The 19,201-nt window shown below is 36.7% G+C and overlaps 1 protein-coding gene across 1 annotated transcript in view; it reads left to right on the forward strand.

Moving 5' to 3' along the window:
- LOC145994822 (lysosomal alpha-mannosidase-like) overlaps positions 1-19,201 on the forward strand; it is an 82,175-nt gene that overhangs the window by 9,653 nt on the left and 53,321 nt on the right. Inside the window, exons 3-6 of the mRNA XM_083131142.1 lie at positions 6,058-6,139; positions 11,665-11,850; positions 12,657-12,862; positions 18,895-19,031. Coding sequence (XP_082987268.1) covers positions 6,058-6,139; positions 11,665-11,850; positions 12,657-12,862; positions 18,895-19,031 — 611 coding nt within the window. The remainder of the gene's footprint in view (positions 1-6,057; positions 6,140-11,664; positions 11,851-12,656; positions 12,863-18,894; positions 19,032-19,201) is intronic.

Consider the following 19,201-nt stretch of genomic DNA (forward strand, 5'->3'; position numbering starts at 1 on the left):
CCAACTGAAATATCTGGAAAGTAGCATTCAATTTCGGATTTCAAGGATGCCAAATGTTCTGAAATCAAGTTCTTCAATTCACTTTTCAAATTTAGTGTAAGATTTTGTGTGCCATCAAGAAGCTTGTTGAGGCGTGGGAAGGACGTAAAGTTGGGTTCTGAACTCGGAAGGAGACGTTGCTACAAATATATTTTTTCCAGGAAACCTTTCATGCTATCATAAGCCTTCAAAATGTTTTTCTGTCCTTGCAGTTTCAAATTCAAAAGGTTGATCGATTCAAAGAAGTCTGATAAATACGCCAAGTGGTGGATACATTTATCATCTGTAAATTGCATGTACAAATCTTTTTTATTTGAACTCATAAAAATATTTCAACCTCGGACTTCAGATTGAATAGCCAAGCGAGCATGTTACCTTTTGAGAGCCAACGAACTTCAGTGTGGTACAGAAGAGTTTGTTGGTCACTATTCAACTCTTGACATAAAACCTCAAAAAGTCTAGAATTCAGAGCATTAGATTTGACATAGTTCACTACTTCGATTACTAATTTCAAAACAGTTTTAAGTGTTTCAGGCAGAGTCTTACAAGCCAAAGCTTGTCTGCATATGATGCAATGAGAACCAATGAAGTTAGGGTTCTGTTTTTTTGCAAGCTGAACAAATCCAGAACGGCATCCTAACATGGCTTGTGCGCCATCAGTGCGAATTCCGACAACGTTCTCCCAAGGAAGATTGTTAGCTGCCAAAAAGTTACACAGAGCAGAGAAACATCCTCAGATTTTGTGGTTGTCTGAAGAGTTTGGGGAAATGATATTTCTTCTATGAAGCATTTTCCGTCAATATATCTACAGTAAAACAGCAACTGAGAGTGCTGTGAAATGTCAATTATCTCATCACATCACATTGCAGAGAAATGAACGGAGATTTCTTTAACTTTTCTATTACTTGTTCTTTAATCTTGTGCCATCTCATCAATTCTGTGTCATTTGAGAGTGATGTTCTTGCAACTTTCCTCTCCAAGTAAAGTACTGCATGCAGTTAGTAAACATGGTTTTATAAGTGACTCACCAATGGTATGTTGTTTCTTGTCTTTTGCTACGTATAAGCAAAGCGAGCTTGTAAGAAGCTTCAACGGCCTTTTCGTTCTCCACTTGTTTTCGTTCTCCACTTGAAAACTTCCAGTTGAATCAAGTTTCATTAATTTAAGCGAATTTTTCTTTCCATCAAAAAACTCGCGTGGTTTGTCTTTGAAGCCTGGGATGATTGGTCTAAACGCCCTGGTCGCATTGCGTCATTACTCAGAACATTGTGACAAATAACACACTGAGGTAAATGACAATCGTTCTTCTCAATGTATGTAAAGCCGAATCTTATATACTCATCACTGTACCGTCTTTTCTTTGGTAATGATTTAGCCACGTTTAGCACTACTACGCATAACAATCATTTGGAACACAATAACAAACCTCAATCGTCTGTTATGTGCAGTGTAGCTACCAATTACCCTAGTAAAATTACCGTAGCAACACTGCTCGTCTGCTTCCATGCAGAAGGATCTAGCGTTATCGGGACAAACTATTTAGGTATAAGGCAGTGTAAATAAGACGTGTGTGTGAATGCAGTTACATCTAGCGGTGACAGAGAGAACTATTTGCAGAAGTTTCTTTTCTGACATCTACACAAGGAGTTTGTGTTTGCCACAACTTTTTTTTTTTTTGGGGGGGGGGGGTAATTCATGTATATATTTTTCATTGCTCACCATGCCTCCCCTGAAATTCTCCAATGCCTCCCCAGGAGGGCGCACCCCCCAGGTTGAGAACCCCTGCACTCTCTTTGGTTAGTACATATTGGATGCGGTGCCTAGTTGCCACCATCTTTGTGCGGTAGATTACTTCCGCCAGTGTTCGTGGAGAAGAACAGTCGAAAACCACAGCTTTGCGGATATTCATCCGAAAAAGGAAGCCTAACTATGTTTCATTTGTGGCATTTCAGTGAAGTGCAGTGATATGTATGTTCACAGGAACATTACAGTGCTGATGTCATTCAGTCAAGAACTAGTGGTGTGTTATTGTAGCACTGGCTTCCAACTTCATATACACAGTTTACCTAGGCAGGAGTGCAGGACAGTGTAATTATGTGTTGTGTATACATATATATTATAATACAATGCTATACTTATTAGTAAGTGCCTGTATTTTCTTTACACCTCAAGAAGATCGCGGTGAACTCAGATCTATGGTGATATACTCCATTCCAGAGAGATAATCAGGGTCCTACCTGGCAGCAATCACATTCATTTTGGTCCTCTACGGTCGGAATATGCAATCAATATGTACATATTTATAACAGAAAAGTTGTTTGTGATTATGTGCTTAGCTGCCTTGCTAGTAGATGATTTTTTAGTTTATTTTTAACTGCTTATGACACTGGATGGAGGTTGGAAGGGAATTACATTATTTGGTGGCAGATACGGTGTACGATCTTCCACAAATTGTTGTATTATGAACTGGACAAGAAGTTCTCCATCTCGTCACATGTTGATGTCTGCTCGAATTTGTATTCAGTTTCTCATAAAGATATCCAGGCTGCTTGCTGCTTAGTACTTTATGTGTTAAAGTTAGTAACTGATATTTTGCAAAATTCTTTGTATTAAGTCAATTCAAACTTTGTAAGTATTTTGAAATGTGGTCCCTTTTTTCGAGCTTGTAAATGAATCTCACGCATGCAATCTGTAGTTTTTGTAGTTTATTAGATATGGAGCTGCTTGCATTGAAAGCAACTATGGCTCCATAGATTAGCCGTGATATTACTAGGCTTTCGCACATTTTTTGTTAACATCAGTGCCTACAATATTCTTTAAGTGATACAGTCACTGACACTTCTGGGGTGTAATGGCCTAATTTACTTTCAATGGAATTGCTACAATGCAGAAGTGTCCGTGACTATACAAGGCTCTGTAGTTATTCAATTTAGGGAGCATCATTTGATCTGTGCATTTGGTTAGGTTTTTCACAATGAGTTTGGATCTTATTATGATGAATTTCGACTTAGTTGGGTTTAATTTTAGCAGGTTAAATTGTGCCCAATTACTAATGGCTTCGAGGTCTTTTTGTAGCTGGGATATCGTACTTGAATATTCTTTTACCCCTGTATGTATGTAAATCTGAGTATCATCAGCATATTGGTGATACTGAGCATGTGAGAGATTTTTATGCAAGTCCATTACATAAATTGAGAAGAGGTCCAAGGATGATCCCCTGGGGGACTCCATTACAAATGTTTAACCAGCCAGAAGAGCAGTTATTTTTGCTTCTGATTTTTACACACTGCTTTCTGCCAGAAAGAACAAACCATGTTCTAACTAAAGCAAAACAAAAGTTCTTATGTTCAGTGTGACAGTCAATATCCAATGAAGAATAGCTGTCTACAGCATTGCCCAAAGAAATAAACAAAATTATTATGACTAGAGCCCGGAAGTTTGGCAAATGCCTCTTTTTATCTACTGGATATATTGATAAAATTTTTCCGGATATACGTTTTTTATGTTGTTTCGAATGTTTTAGAAGCCTTTTCATTTTGCCTATTTGGGACCCCACTGCCTATTTTTAATTATAATGCCTTTTTTGCCTTTTTCAATGAAATTGGACCATTTTTTTAAAAAAAAACTGTGTATATAAATTATTTTTCTCCCAAAAAACGTTGTTGGCATTTATTTTTCTTGCATTTATTATGTGAATAATTTTTGCTTTATTTAAGTAATATTGAAATCACGCATGTTTCAACATTGCTGAAGGAGAAAAGTGTGAGAGAAAAGTATTTCATGCTGAGTTAGGATATTGGCTTTCGGTTAGCATTTCCTTGTGCATGATTGACTGCTGAAAACCTGTTGCAGAACATCTGCACAATTACGTCATCACGTCCAGCGTCAGTGTCAGGACGTTATTGACAAGAAACAGCACTAATGCGCAAGTGCCTTTGCATGCATTCCAAAATCAAGTTCTCTATCTTTAGTTTAGTTCTGCACTTTGGAGGGAAACCATTGTGTATTTGTCATCATGCCGAAATTTAGTGTGCCATTAAGTGGTAAGTTACATGGTTATGTGCGTGAATTTGGTGAAAATTGAAATGCTCTTCCCAATGTAGATTTTAACATTTTGCCAGAAATTATAGATAAAAGTAAGCGACTTCCAAATGTGTCTTTTTTTGTTGTTGTTTATTTTGCCTTTTTTTCATTTTAGTGCCTATTTTCCACATTATAAATGCCTTTTTGCCTGCCTATTTTAACGAAAATAAATACCTGAACTTCCGGGCTCTAATTATGACACATATTCCAAAGTGATTTTTGTCATGAACTTCTGTTTGTACAAGGACAAAATAGAAGGATTATTATTTTGAACTAAGCTATTTGATTTGCAGAATCTTGAAATGTTGTACAAGGGCCATTTGCTTCATACATTAAATGTGATTCCAAAAAGGGAAAACTGGAGAAGCTGTTAATTGCTAATACTTAAATTTATTGCCACAAAATTTATCATGTTATTACTGCTTACAAAGTTAATCTAATAAAGCTTATGATTTATGCATGCGGTTTATATAATACAGGGTGTCCCACGAACGGCGCAACTGGGAATTAAGAGTGGCGTTACTTTGTAACCGAAACCTGGAAATACTGGAAACAGGAAAAAAGAAAATGAAAATTTAGTGATGGTCTATGACATGGAAATACTGGAAACAGGAAAAAAAGAAAATGAAAATTTTCTTTTTTTCCTGTTTCCAGTATTTCCATGTCATAGACCATCACTAAACACACCTTTTGTTGCCTTCAAACATCAACAGTGTTGCCACTGTACTTCATAATTTTTTTTAAAACACCCATTTGGACCGGTACACCTTTACGAGGCATTTCAGGATTGGCTATACGCGAAAACGATCGGTTTTCTTCTCTGAACTATAGATGGCGAAATAGTCCACCTACCCAAGGTGGAAATTGACGTCCAAATTTCCGTACGAATGTTTGACATGCAATTTTCCATACTTTGTGGAAAAATAAATGTACACTTTCACTTACATTTGGCAACACTGCATGAACAACACTGCACCCCGTTTGTTGTTTCTATGTTTAAAAATATCTACTTGGACAGGGCTAACATTTGGTGTATGACTTATGTATGTACAGGTTTCGGTTACAAAGTAACGCCACTCTTAATTCCCAGTTGCGCCGTTCGTGGGACACCCTGTACTTGTTTTTGAATAAAACTACTTCATAGTATAATTCATAATCATACAGATAATTTATATACAGATGTGTAAATTTTATTTTTCCATATTTTCGTAGCAGACTTTTATCTTGAATTTTGTGCTCGACCCAACAAGAAGCTCAAACAATATTGTCTAGTTTGCTCCAAGATGTGATTTTTTTTTTATCTGAATGTTACTAAATTAATAATATCATACAATAGCTGCCTGTTGTAATTATGTTCACAACTTTAGAGCATATTCACATAGTCGATAAAAATATTTGAGCAATCAGTAAGACTTAAATTTAGTTAATCATGTGCATTTGACATTTTTGGGGCCGAAGTTCATATTTGTAAATTTCCTACATACAACATGTGGGTCAGGTTCAGTGCTCTTTGCAATATAATTACACACTAATATGCTTACATTTTGTTATTTGTGCATTTTGAATAGGTTACGATCGTTACATGTGATTGTCTTAGTATTTTGAAACTTTCCTTCCTCTTCTACCAGTGTATACAATTTTTTCATATGAAAAAGTACTTCACACAACAGTGACTTATATTGGCATGGTAAGTTGTATTTTTTGTACTTTCATATTCTACAATTGAAGGGCCTAGTGGAAAAGGGGTGTACAGGCCTCACAGATAAGCTTGAAATTATACCTTCATTTTCTCATGTTGTGCATGTGAACTATAAAAGCCAACATAACAACATCATTTTTAATTTATGTAAAACTGTTGCTATTTTCAGTATTCAACTGTGGAGTTCATAAATATATGTTTTTTTTCTCATTTGTTATGTTGTGGTTTATTTGTAGCAAAGACTGATGTACAGAATGCAGGTGTCCAGTATATTTTGGATTCAGTGATACAGGAACTTCTCCATGATAAGAACAAAAAGTATGTGGGATACTTTTATTAGGTGCATAAATAAGGGATATTCTAGTATAAATTAATATTTAGGTTATAAAAACATGCTTATTTTTTGCATGCTTATTGGCATTTTCACAAGGAATGAAACTTTAGGGGTGTGAAAAGAAAATTTGTCAAAATTTATGCATTAAACATAAGTGAAAAGTAGAAAGTAGGATTGTTTATAAAATAATGGTCTTGTGTTTATATATTTAGTACAAAATAACCTGGAACTTGACATATTCTCTATATTTCGTGTATTCGCTTAAAATGGGCACACCTCAGTTTCTAATGAGTATTTGAATGAATTTAAAGTGAAATTTGGCATAATTCTTTACAAAAACAATATTATCCCTATTTCCTGAAAAATAATGTTAAAAATATATAAACCAAAATGTCCATGAAAAACAAAAAATAATCTGTTATGTATACAAGTAGGTATATCAAGTTCGTTAACTCAATAACATATTGGTTTCGTGCGTGTTACTCACTATCTATAAACAAAAATACGTTAGAGTATTCAAATTGGTCTACTTACGCAAGTGAGTATGTATTATTGCGTAAGTAGACCAATTTGAATACTCTAACGTATTTTTGTTCGTTAACTCAAATGTTTTGGAAGGTATCCTTAGCATCATGTTACTATCAGGAACATCTTTACCTGTTTGCCTGAAGCAGCTATACCATTATGAAAAGTGTCCCAAGAGTAACACTGATATAGTGTCATAAAGATGGCTTATATTTAAAAAATAATAATAATTCTCTCCTCTTTTTGACAGTTAATTTTTTGAGAGGAAATTGAAAACATTTTTTTTTGTCTCGTTTCATGGAAAATTTTAGGATGGGATGAATTGATTATATCCATTACAAATATGCAACTAAAGTGGATTTTATTGAAGTAGGACATAGCAAATATTTTTGGAGGCTGACTAATAATAATAATAACCCATAGCGCAACAGCCCTTGAGGGCACAGGACTATACCAACTGCCAGCCTCACTCCCACATGCCCCAGCAAAGTTGGTCGAGCATCCATACAGTTACGAGGTGACATGTGGTCAGCACAACAAATGCCCAGTCGTTTTGTAGGTTTTTCATGACTAGGGTGTGCTACTCATTCGTAGCTCCTCAATTTCCTCATGATGGTGGGTGCTAGCAGTTCCATAGACTGGCCGAAATCTCAGGAGCAAAGTTATGTTTTCACCAAGGAGACTCAAACCAGTGCACATTCCGTAGCCTGAGCCCAAAGCCTGACCTGACTAATAAGTATAACTTAGTAAAGAGAAGTAATAGTTTTTGTTTTGTTTGTTTGATTGATTGATTTATTTTATTTTACTTCACTTTTTGTGCCACTTTTGGCTAAATTGTGAAGATGGGGATTAGTGATGACATGATGAAATTGATGAATGGACACTCACAAACATCCATGCCTAAGCTGGGATTCAAACCCAGAACCCCTGGCATCGTATCGTAATGTGCTAACCACTCTGCCACGGGGGCCAGCTTTTTGTTTTGTTAACTTAAAAGAGATTATGTTAATCATAAGAAGATTTTGCAAACCGTCCATGATGGTCTAGGAGTCGCTCCTAGTTCTTGGAAATCCTCAGCTAAGGGTTGAAAATTTTGGGGATCAATTTTGTGTTTGTGACAAGCACCCTTCCCTCACACACACATACATATGCGTGTGCTCACTCTGTTAAAATCTCACATTATCAATCTTCTGTTTTGGTACAGAGACAGCCATGCTAGGAATACACAGTAAAGTGTGTTGCCTCAGACAAAAGTTATTTGTTCTTAAATTGACAGTCTCTCCAATGCACAAATTATGCTGCTACCTACTAGAATTGGAAGTGGTAGGAAAGAAACCAGCTTTTTTTGGAAATGATTGAGAGTTTGGGATACCATAAAGACTGAGCTAAGTCTGTGCTTCGTGACATGAAATTCGATGACCTACAGGAGGTTAAAACAGCTCTGAACAGTGGGGCAGGGCGTGTTCTGTGGAATTTTTCCAAACTGGTTTTGAGGGCTGTATAAAACACTGGCATAAATGCATTGAACGTGATGGCAACTGTGTGGAAGGCAACTCTGAGTAGAGGACACTACAGGCAAGCTATATGTATGTTCATTGTTTCAATCTTTCCATTATTAAACAAATTATACCGAAACAGGCAAAACTTTTTGATACCTCCTCATTGTATAATCATTGTTCAATTATGTATAAACTTGCTGTCAAATATAAAATCATATTTAAATTAGTTGTCAACCCCTGGGTGCAATGGACCTTTTTACAGGCCTGGCTGTTGAAAAACACTGGCACTAGAACTGAAGCAGAAACAAATAAGACTGGCTGCAAATGGGAAAAAAATAATAATAATAAAATAAAATAAATCTATTTAAGAAATCTGGACTCTACCTACAGTTTGAAATGAGATCCGAAGCAATCTGCCCCTACTGAGGATTGAACCTCAGACCCCTTCTTATTACAAGGCATTACTTTATTCCACTCCAGAGGCCCATTCATGATTATGAAAGGAACCTTCTATCAAAAAGCCGCCCTTTTTATAACAACAGTACTTGCAATTTGTTCTCTGTAATTTACAGGCTACATTAAATCTTAATCTCTGATGAAGTAGCAAACAATCTTCTTAAATATGGAAAACATTCAGACCGAAACAACACATGACAGTGGGGGGTGTTACATTGAAGTTATAAGGGCCCCTTCAGTCTAAGGTGGCAACCACCATGCATGCACAAACAAGACCAAGGTTACATGATGCATTGCATTGAAGGAGCTTTCAGACTGAAGTCACAGATGATAAGTGACACAGTCTACTTCAGTATAAAGCAAAATATTCACTGAAGCAGCTATTGAGAAAACAGTATAGTCCGACCAACATGCAAGTGACATGTTTAGTTTGTTGTCGCACTTCAGTTCAAAATGTTCAATGGATTACTGAGGATCTGCTTTCAAGTGACACATGTCACTTGTTGCTTCGGTCTGAAAGTTCACTGAGAAAACTGTACAGGCCAAGTGACAAGCAACACTTGTAGCTTATGTTGCTTTGGTTCGAAAGGTTGCATTTACTTCTAAGGGTTGGTTTCCAAGAGCCACATGTCGCTTTCGTCTCAAAGCTCTGTTAAACAGGATATATACACAAATTCATGTAATATGTATACTTCTGCATATGTGTTGGGAACAGTAAAGATTATTATTATTTGTCCCGAAACATAGAATATTTAGATATTAACAATTGTTTCATAATTTATGACATCAACATTTAAATTGAGACACAAACATGTAAGAGCTTTTTTTTAAGCCCATTTCATGGTCAGATGTGCTCATCAGGATTACACGTTTAGTTTTAACCCTAGCTTACCCGTACCATATGAGAAACTTGCATACCAGGGAGCGGCTTGCAGGCCCACACATTTTTTATCATTAAAATTAAAGAAACAGTTTTATTATTGAATCGCTGCTTCCTTTTCTGATTATATATGTGCAGTTATTTATTAATTATAATAATTACAAAAATTACTATCATTAATAAAAAATAATAACCAATTATTGCATGAGTGTGTCATCATTCACTATAACTGAGAAAAGCCATAATATTATTTTTATTTATCCTCTTTTGTTTGTAGAGGTGCAGTTGTTTATTAAATATAATGATTACAATAATTATCAACCAATTGTACACTGTCGCTGGCATGAGTGTCTCGAATGAGAAGCATTCAAAGATAGCACCTGATATGTTCACCAAGTGCATTTTGCCTCCTAATTACATTACATTTATGTTTTTATGAGCAAAAGTAATACAGAAATATTGTGAACATCCTAGGGAACAATGTAATTTATTTTCAAACAGTTGAAAAATCTAAAAAGTAGAGTTGGCAGTACTGCAAGCCCCCTCCTCTCCCCCTCGGTAAGCTAGGGTTAAACTTGTGTCTGAACCACTATGCAATATGTGTCCACTGGGATTGGCAAATATCTGACTCTTGGCTGCTACATCATGTACATTTTTGTAGCTATTTGTAAAATATGCCACTACAAACCTGTACACTTTAACAGTAACTTCAAGTGAAGTAGGTTAGCTGTAATTGGTAAAAAGCCAAAATTTCAGTTGTTTTTTTTTCCAAAGAAACACAAATAAGTGTTTCAACTGGGATTTGCAATTGGTGCAAGTAGCGAATATTGTTTGTTCCCCTTATCAGGTGTGCATGCAAATAGTAAAAAAGAAACAAGAGCATGTCTGTATTTTATTTATGTATAAGTGAAACGTTCAGAGAACAGTTTAATTAATGTGAAGATGGCAACACTGGAAAGCTAGCTTTTTGGCACTAATGTATTCACATTGTGTTATAAAAAGTAGTGCAATGTAGTATGCATTACACCTGTAAAATATACCCCTGTACAAAACTGCAATCTCTATTTTGCTCTTCTTTGGGTGATATTTGGTATTTGATGACAAGGTTTAGACCTCTGTATCTTGTAAAGCATACAACACTGATTTCAGTTTCTGAAGCCCTATAGTTTTGTTTGAATTATAGATTTGAAATGCGCAAGTGAGACTATTCATGCTTGATTTGTAAGAAAAGCGGAACTCTTTCTAAGGTGGCGACATTGTGGCCATGTTTTAGTTTCTGTGTCCTTTCATGTAGTTTACATTCTTACCAAAGCAGAAAATCACTATCATGCTTGGGTTTCAAAATATATAAGCCTAAAACGTATACAACTTGTTATAAAAGGAACTGGATAAAACATCATGAGTAATGCACAGTTATAATTTTCAAAGCTTCAAACTATGATTTTGATATTAAAGACATCAAATTCTATCTTTGTGCACTACAAGAATTTGTGTTGCTTGTATGAAAATACTAATAAAATATCTAAAAAATTTCACGAGTAACATTTATTTAAAAAAAAGTTAATACCATTTAGTAAAGGTTTATTTATTTATTTATTTAAAAAATACATAGAATTTATCTAGTCCTATCATTGTTATAGTTTGATTTATTAACATATTAAAAATACATTACTAATAATTGTCATTTGGATACGTTGTGCATTGTTATTGTTCATCTATTTCTTTATCATAGATAAAGTAGTGCAAATTTAGTAGTGTATGTCCTCCTCTGTAGCCGTGCAGTCTAAGGTGCTGTGGGGAGCTACGAGTGAGTTTCGTAACCCGATCTCGTAAATCTCCTATAATGGCTGGGTGTTTGATGTGCTGACCTCACCTCATTCCATTATCAGTTGAAGGTAGGATTGTGGGAGGGAGATCGGCCTAGGCCCTTCAAGGGCTGTCAAGCCACGGGTTATTATTATGTATCTAGTAGATTACAGAAGTTAGGCATACTGGTTTAACAAACTCCCATGTGTCACCAGAATTTCACCTTTTTACTCTTTACTGAGGATGTAATGAATGTTCCTTCTTATATGTATAGTAAGTGCATACACACACACACACATTCATTCAAATTGTCGACTTTACAAACAATAATTTTTCATTGAAGGTTCATTTATGTGGAGACGGCCTACTTTTGGAAGTGGTGGCAGCATCAGCATGACACAATACGGCATCAGGTGAAGAAACTTGTGACTGGAGGTCAGCTGGAATTTGTGAGTGGAGGGTGGGTCATGAATGATGAAGCAGTTACCAACTACAATTCAATCATTGATCAATTCACCTGGGGATTCAGGTAAGCTGTTGAGCAGCTTAGAGTTAGGTCAGTTTGGAACTCTTTTTATCACTTTGCTCAGATTCATTTCACTACATAATTATGGATGGGGCAGAATGTTTATGAAAAGCTTTTTTTTTTTTATTTCCGGAATATTGGAATTCTGTAAAAATATCCATACTTTGTTGGATAATGCGCTCTCTACAATATGATTGGATAATGATACCACTGCATGCCAGGAATGGAATTGTGTAATACTGAACTGCTACTAATACTAATGTTTTGGTGTTGTTTAGGCAGATTTACTGTCCCAAAGTTCAAGTTTTCATTGCATGGTGTAAAGGGTGACCTGTGAGGGCACCCAAATGTCAAACTTCACAGCCAGTATAATGCTCTGTGGGGTCATGTTGTCCTGTCTATTGTACGTGTGTGTGCTGATTGCCCCTTGAAAGCCTCAGCTTTTAACCTAAGTATGGAGATTTTATCCTTGAGGCAGCATAGTTTATGTTGCTTTAGAAATTAAGTTAGGAAGTTTTTGAACAGAAATTTTATTTTATAATTAGGGTTAAGGGTCTTATTCCCGTATCCTGTGGCAAGCACAAATAGCCTATGTGCTGACGTGCCCATAATTCAAAAACAATCAATCAACAGTTTTCAATACAAACAGTAGGTCATGGGATCAAACAATTCAAACCAAATAGTTTAATTCTTTTTTATTAATGCTTGTACACACATTATTTTATTGCTCAATCTAGTCTCCAATGCATGACCAAAATAGTAATTGATACTTCAGAAGCAGTTGTTACAGCATATAAAATTTATTTCAGGAAGCTGAACGATACTTTCGGTCATTGCGGACGGCCCCGTGTTGGTTGGCAAATCGATCCATTTGGTCACTCAAGGGAGATGGCATCAATTCTTGCTGGTCTTGGTTTCGATGGTTTATTTATATCTCGATTAGATTATCAGGACAAGAAGCAGAGGTTGACAACAAAGACTGGGGAACTAATATGGGAAACTAGTCCAAATCTTGGTAAGTCATTTAGCAGGTTATAATCAGGGCCGGATTTTTTGGTGTTAATTTTTCAAAAATTTCGTGAAAAATATATAAAATATCGTGTTTATTGTTAAAAGTATGGCAGTAATTTCGTGAAAATTTCGTGGTAATTTTTAATCCCATGCACTTATACATAATCTCATTAAATCAATGAATGATTTTATACAAGGCATAATATTTGCAACATTTATTGGAAAATAAGCTTAAAAATAGTAAATAATAAATTTCACCTTCTGAAAATCAGCTTTACTCAGTTATATTTATGTTTTAGAAAAAGTGGAGTGTACAAAACAATCTGTGTCTCATTTATTTTCATTCATGAAACTTATTAATTTTATCATCAAACTGGCCAAACTTTATTAGTTCAAATTTGCTTTTTATAGAATCAGTTCATGACATTAATAAGTGTGCTACGGGTTCCTTACATGTCTGAAATTCTAGTATAGGTTTTGTAATCAAGTTGCAATTAAAAGCAACGAAAGCAGCCTAAATTTTGAGAATTTTGCATTTGTATGGATTACAAAAAAAAATTCCTCAACTAAGTTTTGACCCTGAGGTGATAGTGAATTGTACTGATTGAATAATTCTACAATTGCTTCAAAATACTCAAACAGATATTCCACGGAATTAAACCAACTCGACCATCTTGTCATAACTGCAATAGGAAACAATTTAGGTGTGAGGTCAGGATATTTTTACGCAACAAATATTTTATAGTGACTTGATTTTCCTTGTGTTTCTAAAAACACTTAGACGTGAAATGACACAATTAAGATCTTTCAGATTTTTCTGCCATATTTCTCTAAAGAGATTAAATTTATGACACCAACATGTGAAATCAATCAAATAATCTCCTATTAGTAGTTTTAGAGTGTTAACACATTTCAACATGTAAGCGGCACTGTCGGTACAAATTGTTTTTACATTTGAATATTTAAATCATAAATGGTTTTTACTACCGCTTGGCTTGTTGTGGTGGCATTTGCTGCTTCTAGAAATTAACACGAACCAAGATAAAGTTTCTGATTTGATTTCCCCTCTGTAGATCCAATAAGGATCACAAATACGCAGTTGCCATTAGAATCGGTCTTTTCATCACAAAATATTATGACCGGTTTGTCTGCAAGATCTTCAATAATAGTGGTACTAGTTTCCGCGTCGCATTTTGGTACATATTCCTGCCTCAACCAGCTTGCTGTGGGAAGATCTTGCGACCCCTGTACATACTTCCTCATCCACGCCCTCACTGCACGATGGTCCACTTTTTCTAGGAGAATATTTATAAATTCAAACTGGCCTTTTATTATATAGCATAGTACAGAGTATACAAATTACAAAACGAAGATTGCCTGTAGAAACATTTTTGTTGTGTTTATTGCAAACTCATATTTTTCTTCTTTCGCTTTTTAATGTGCTTGAAGACTTCCTTGAATACTGCACTGTCTTTTTGGAGCAGAATCCTGTGCACTCGTTTGCTTAACACAATTTAAATGCCCTTCACTTTGAATGTGTTTTTCACATGAATCGTGACTTTTCCAGTTAACTCTTGTATTACAAAGTTTACACATTCATATTTGGTCTAGGAATTAATTTGTGCGCCTGGACAAGAGATGGCGTAACGAGCGTATCGTCCCACAGTTCCGTGTATCCACACATGCGTTGAAAACTCCTGTCAGCGCGCATCGTTCGTAGTATAGGGCAGTTGATTGACGCGTCAACAACAGCATTTTGTAGTCAACTGAACATGGTGCAGTTTGTGCCAGATAAAGTGTTTTTGCGGGTGTTCTGCTTCTTTACTTTAACACGCAGAAAAGTGCTACCGAAAGTCATCGTATTTGGTATTTTGGTGGAAGTGTATGGTGACCATTAGCCTTACTGTGCATAAAGTGGACTTAAAACACCAACTCAAACCAAACTAACTTCACGATTTCTCCCCATCTCGGCCAGATAGACGGGAACAAACTGATCTGATATTTACACCTACCTGAAGTAGTTCTCAACTTCTCAGAAATGTATAAATATACCTCCAGTGTTATCTTGGAATTTCAATCACTGCAGACGATATATCTGCAAGTCCCTAGAGCACCCTGGCCTAGAGGCAGACGACAGTGGGAGGGGAAAGAAGAGTTCTGAGAGGCGAATGAATTGTGCGGGAACAAAACTTGTTTCAGACTTCTGTGGCATTTGCGGTGCCAGTTACTTTCGAAGATTCTTCCTCCCTTGATAATCATCGGTAGAAATGCGAAGGGGAAAGCCAAGAGAATAAATAGAAGTTCATGCCTTCCATTACTCTTGCAACTAAAAATGAATGTATTTCTAATTAAATGGAATTTTCCAAAAAATCAGGAAAACCCAGTCACATGCACATAAAAAAATAAGACTTTTGGGTTACTGTGCCTTTCCAAATGATTTCTCATTCCTTTGCAGCCAACATCTTCAAATCGAATATATTTCTTAAAAAGAAATTTGTAAAAAAATGCCATTGTTTTCTTTTTTATCTTAAAAATGAAAATGTTCACAGAAACGGTCAATTTTTGCGAAAATTCGCAACAAAATTACAGCCGTAAATCAGTCACATTTGTGATAAATCACGCATATACTACTTGCTGCATCTCTCCGTTACATTTCGCATTTATTGCTAATACCAAAAAAATCTGGCCCTGCTTATAATTAATACAGGTAAAAAAGATCTTGAGGGGCTTATTACATGCTGTACTACAGGGTGGCTCAAAAAGTCACTTAACACCCCAGATACAAGGCCACTGCAGGGTGCAACATGGAAATGGTGATGACCAATCGTTATCAGGCCAAGGGGGAACCACATTGACGCCACCCGCACGGTCTGCAGCCATCTTGAATTCATCTTCAGAATGGGAAGGAATTGATATGATATATCAAATCAGGCTAAAATTTCACGAGAAATGCAATGGTGAAGGTTTTTCGACGTATCTTTACCAGTAAAAAGGTATGACTGAATTCTTGTACCAAGTTGCTCCTTTTTGAGGTGTTACAAAAATGCCTTAAAATTTGTTTAGCGCATCGGTAAAGCATCGAGATCAAAGTGATGTCTAGGAAGATAAGTTCGCATGCCATTGCACATGATTTTAATTGGATACATCCCTGAAGAGCTGAGCATTATGAATGGTTGTTGCGCACAATTTACAGTGTGACGCTTCCATTGAATTAAAAGTCCTTCACAGTGAGAAGGCTAATGTTTATGTTCAAAAGGAACTTCATAAACAGAATATGCTAGCCTTGTCATCTGATAAAATAACTTTGGACAGAAACAGCTTCACAACGTTCCCATAGTGTTCTGGTGTTCCTTGCTATTGAAAAAGACTCTGTACCTTCTTCCATAAGCAAGGATGAAAAAACCTGTTTATTTAACAAATCCAAGTAGCCCTAAGCATTTATGGTTCCGTTGATGAAAAATTGACTAACCAATCGTGTTCACACAGCACAACACACCATTAACTTACCAGCACTAACCATTCAGCTTTGATCTGTGGAAAATGGGTTATCTGATAAAAAGCATCAAATATTCTGTTTATGAACTTCCTTATGAACATAAACATTAGCCTTGTCACTGTGAAGGACTTTTCATTTAATGGAAGCGTCACACTGTAATTGTTTGTGACAACCATTCATAATGCGCAGCTCTTCATGGATGTATCCGATTAAAATCTTGTGCAATGGCATGCGAACTTCTCTCCCTAGACATCACTTTGATCTGGATGCATTACCGATGCACTAAACAAATTTTAAGGCATTTTTGTAACACCTCGAAAAGGATCAACTTGGTACAAGAATTCAGTCATAACTTTTTACTGGTTAAAGATACGTCAAAAAAGCTTCACCATTGCATTTCTCGTGAAATTCTAGCCTGATTTGATATATCACCCCCTTCCGATTTAAAATTGTGAAGTTGAATACAAGATGGCCACCGACCACGCGGGTGGCATCAATGTGGTTCCCCCTTGGCCTGATAATGATTGGTCATCACCATTTCCACGTTGCGCGCTGCAGTGGCCTTGTACCCGGGGGTGTTAAGTGACTTTTTGAGCCACCCTGTAGATTAATTTTAATGTATCTTTATTTGAATTGATTTCACTATTTTCTGGATACAGTGGAAATTACAAGGGTCGTTCAAGGTTGACCGGGATTTTCGTACGTAAAAAATCGATGAATAGCCGGATCATGATGAAACGTGCTGGTGACGTAATGTATTCCTTCGCGAGTAACTAGCACCCGGCATGACGTATTTCGCGCATGCGCAGCTGTTGCAGCGAACATGGCGGCAAGCAGTGTGTCTGTGGCTGTGGAGCAGCGGTGTGTAATCAAATTTCTCGTGAAGGAGAAAGTGAAACCAGCTGAGATTTTCAGACGATTGCAAGCACAGTGGGGTGAACAAACGATGTTGCGGACAAGAGTGTATGATTGGTTTGAGCAGTTTCGCGAAGGACGGGAGCTGGTGACAAATGAAGCGCATGGACACATTCGCCCGACTGCAGTCACACCAGTGAATATCGCACGTGTTGAGCAAATGATTCTTGAGAACCAGCGAGTAACAGTGTGGGATATTGCTGCCGAGGTAAATATCAGTATCGGGAGTGTTGAGACAATCATTCATGACCACCAAGACGGTCTGTGAACAGCTTCTGAATCGGTTTCGAGCAGAAGGTGATGAATTATTGCAATCCATCATCACGTGTGATGAAACATGGTTGCACAATTCAACCCCAGAGACCAAAAGACGCAGCATGGAGTGGCGGCATAAAGGTTCCCCGCCCCCCAAGAAAAGAAAAACGCAGCCGTCCGCTGGAAAGATCATGGCAAGTGTCTTCTGGGACATGAAGGGTGTTATCCATGTGGATTTTCTGGACAAAGGGAGCACAATTAATGCCCAGTATTACTCCACATTGTTGAGTGGTGCTGTACGAAAGTCCATTCGCAAGAAAAGACCTGGGATGTTGTCTGGAAATGTCATTCTTCTCCATGACAATGCCCACCCTCACACGGCCAATGTGACAACAACAACTCTGGCCGACATGCGCTGGGAAGTTCTGCCCCATCCCCCCTACAGTCCAGATTTAGCCCCCAGTGATTATCATTTGTTTGCACCCCTTAAAGACCATCTGGGAGGGAAGAAATTCACGACAGATGAAGCACTGCGGAGCGATGTCCTCCAGTGGCTACGACAACAACCAAGTTCTTTCTACGCCAAAGGAATTCGGGAGCTGCCAGAACGATGGCAACGGTGCCTCGGCGTGCACGGAGAATACTTTGAAAAACTGACATAGTTTGGTGTTTCTTCTGCTACTTATTTCCTCTGCAGAAATAAAAGTCCCGGTCAACCTTGAACGACCCTTGTAGATATATGTTTTTAAGAAGCCTATGGCTAATGTAATAAACTTTGGGGAAAATGTTGAATCAAAGTTTGTATTTTTTAATGGTTTCATTCTATTTTAAGCAAATTTCGTAGTACTAATATCTAGAAATTAATTGGTGTAGAGATTATAGTAAATTTCAGAGGGGAAGGAATTCCAAATAAATCTAATTTTTTAGATATTATAATATCATCATGGTAATTCACAAGAAAGTTTGGAAAAAGTCATTTCTAAGGTATGTTATGATTCAGCAGAGCAGAGAAGTTCATAGTGCTTTTCTTAATTGTTTGTTAGGCCTACAGTTCATCATCCAAGCAAAAATTTTCACAGAACTTATTGCAGTAATGAGAATATCGTATGTGTGGCATTCATTTGCAGGTAGCCATAAAAACACATAACATTTTGAAGTATGGTATTTGTATCTATGAAATGCTACAGTAATGCTTGTAATATTAAGCTTGCAGAAATACATCATAATATTTGGATTTTGAAATTAGGACTGTGATCCTCAACATAAACTTTATTGGAGCCCTACTTTTTTGCAGCCAACTAGGTGTGTGTGTGTGTGTGTGTGTGTACATATATAGTTCAGTTGTTTTTAAAAAAATCTATCCTTTACAGGTGCAGCTTCCAACCTCTTTACCAGCATCACATACAACAATTACTCACCACCTCCTGGCTTTTGTTTTGACCTTCTCTGTGATGATGAGCCTTTTATTGATGACAAGAAAAGTCCAGATTATAATGTGCATGACAAGGTAACACTGGCATTCTTTATTTATGCTATGTTTTTTGTAAATCATGATTTTCTCAAAAGTTGCAGGACAGTTAAATGGATCATAAGAATGCTTTGAAAACAAATGTCTCTCTTACTTAGAAATTTTCAGCGAAAAATGCAGGCTTGACCAGGACTCAAACCCGGGTATCT

Source organism: Lepisma saccharinum, chromosome 11 (assembly GCF_977018435.1).
Source record: "Lepisma saccharinum chromosome 11, izLepSacc3.1, whole genome shotgun sequence".
NCBI classification, from domain to species: domain Eukaryota; kingdom Metazoa; phylum Arthropoda; class Insecta; order Zygentoma; family Lepismatidae; genus Lepisma; species Lepisma saccharinum.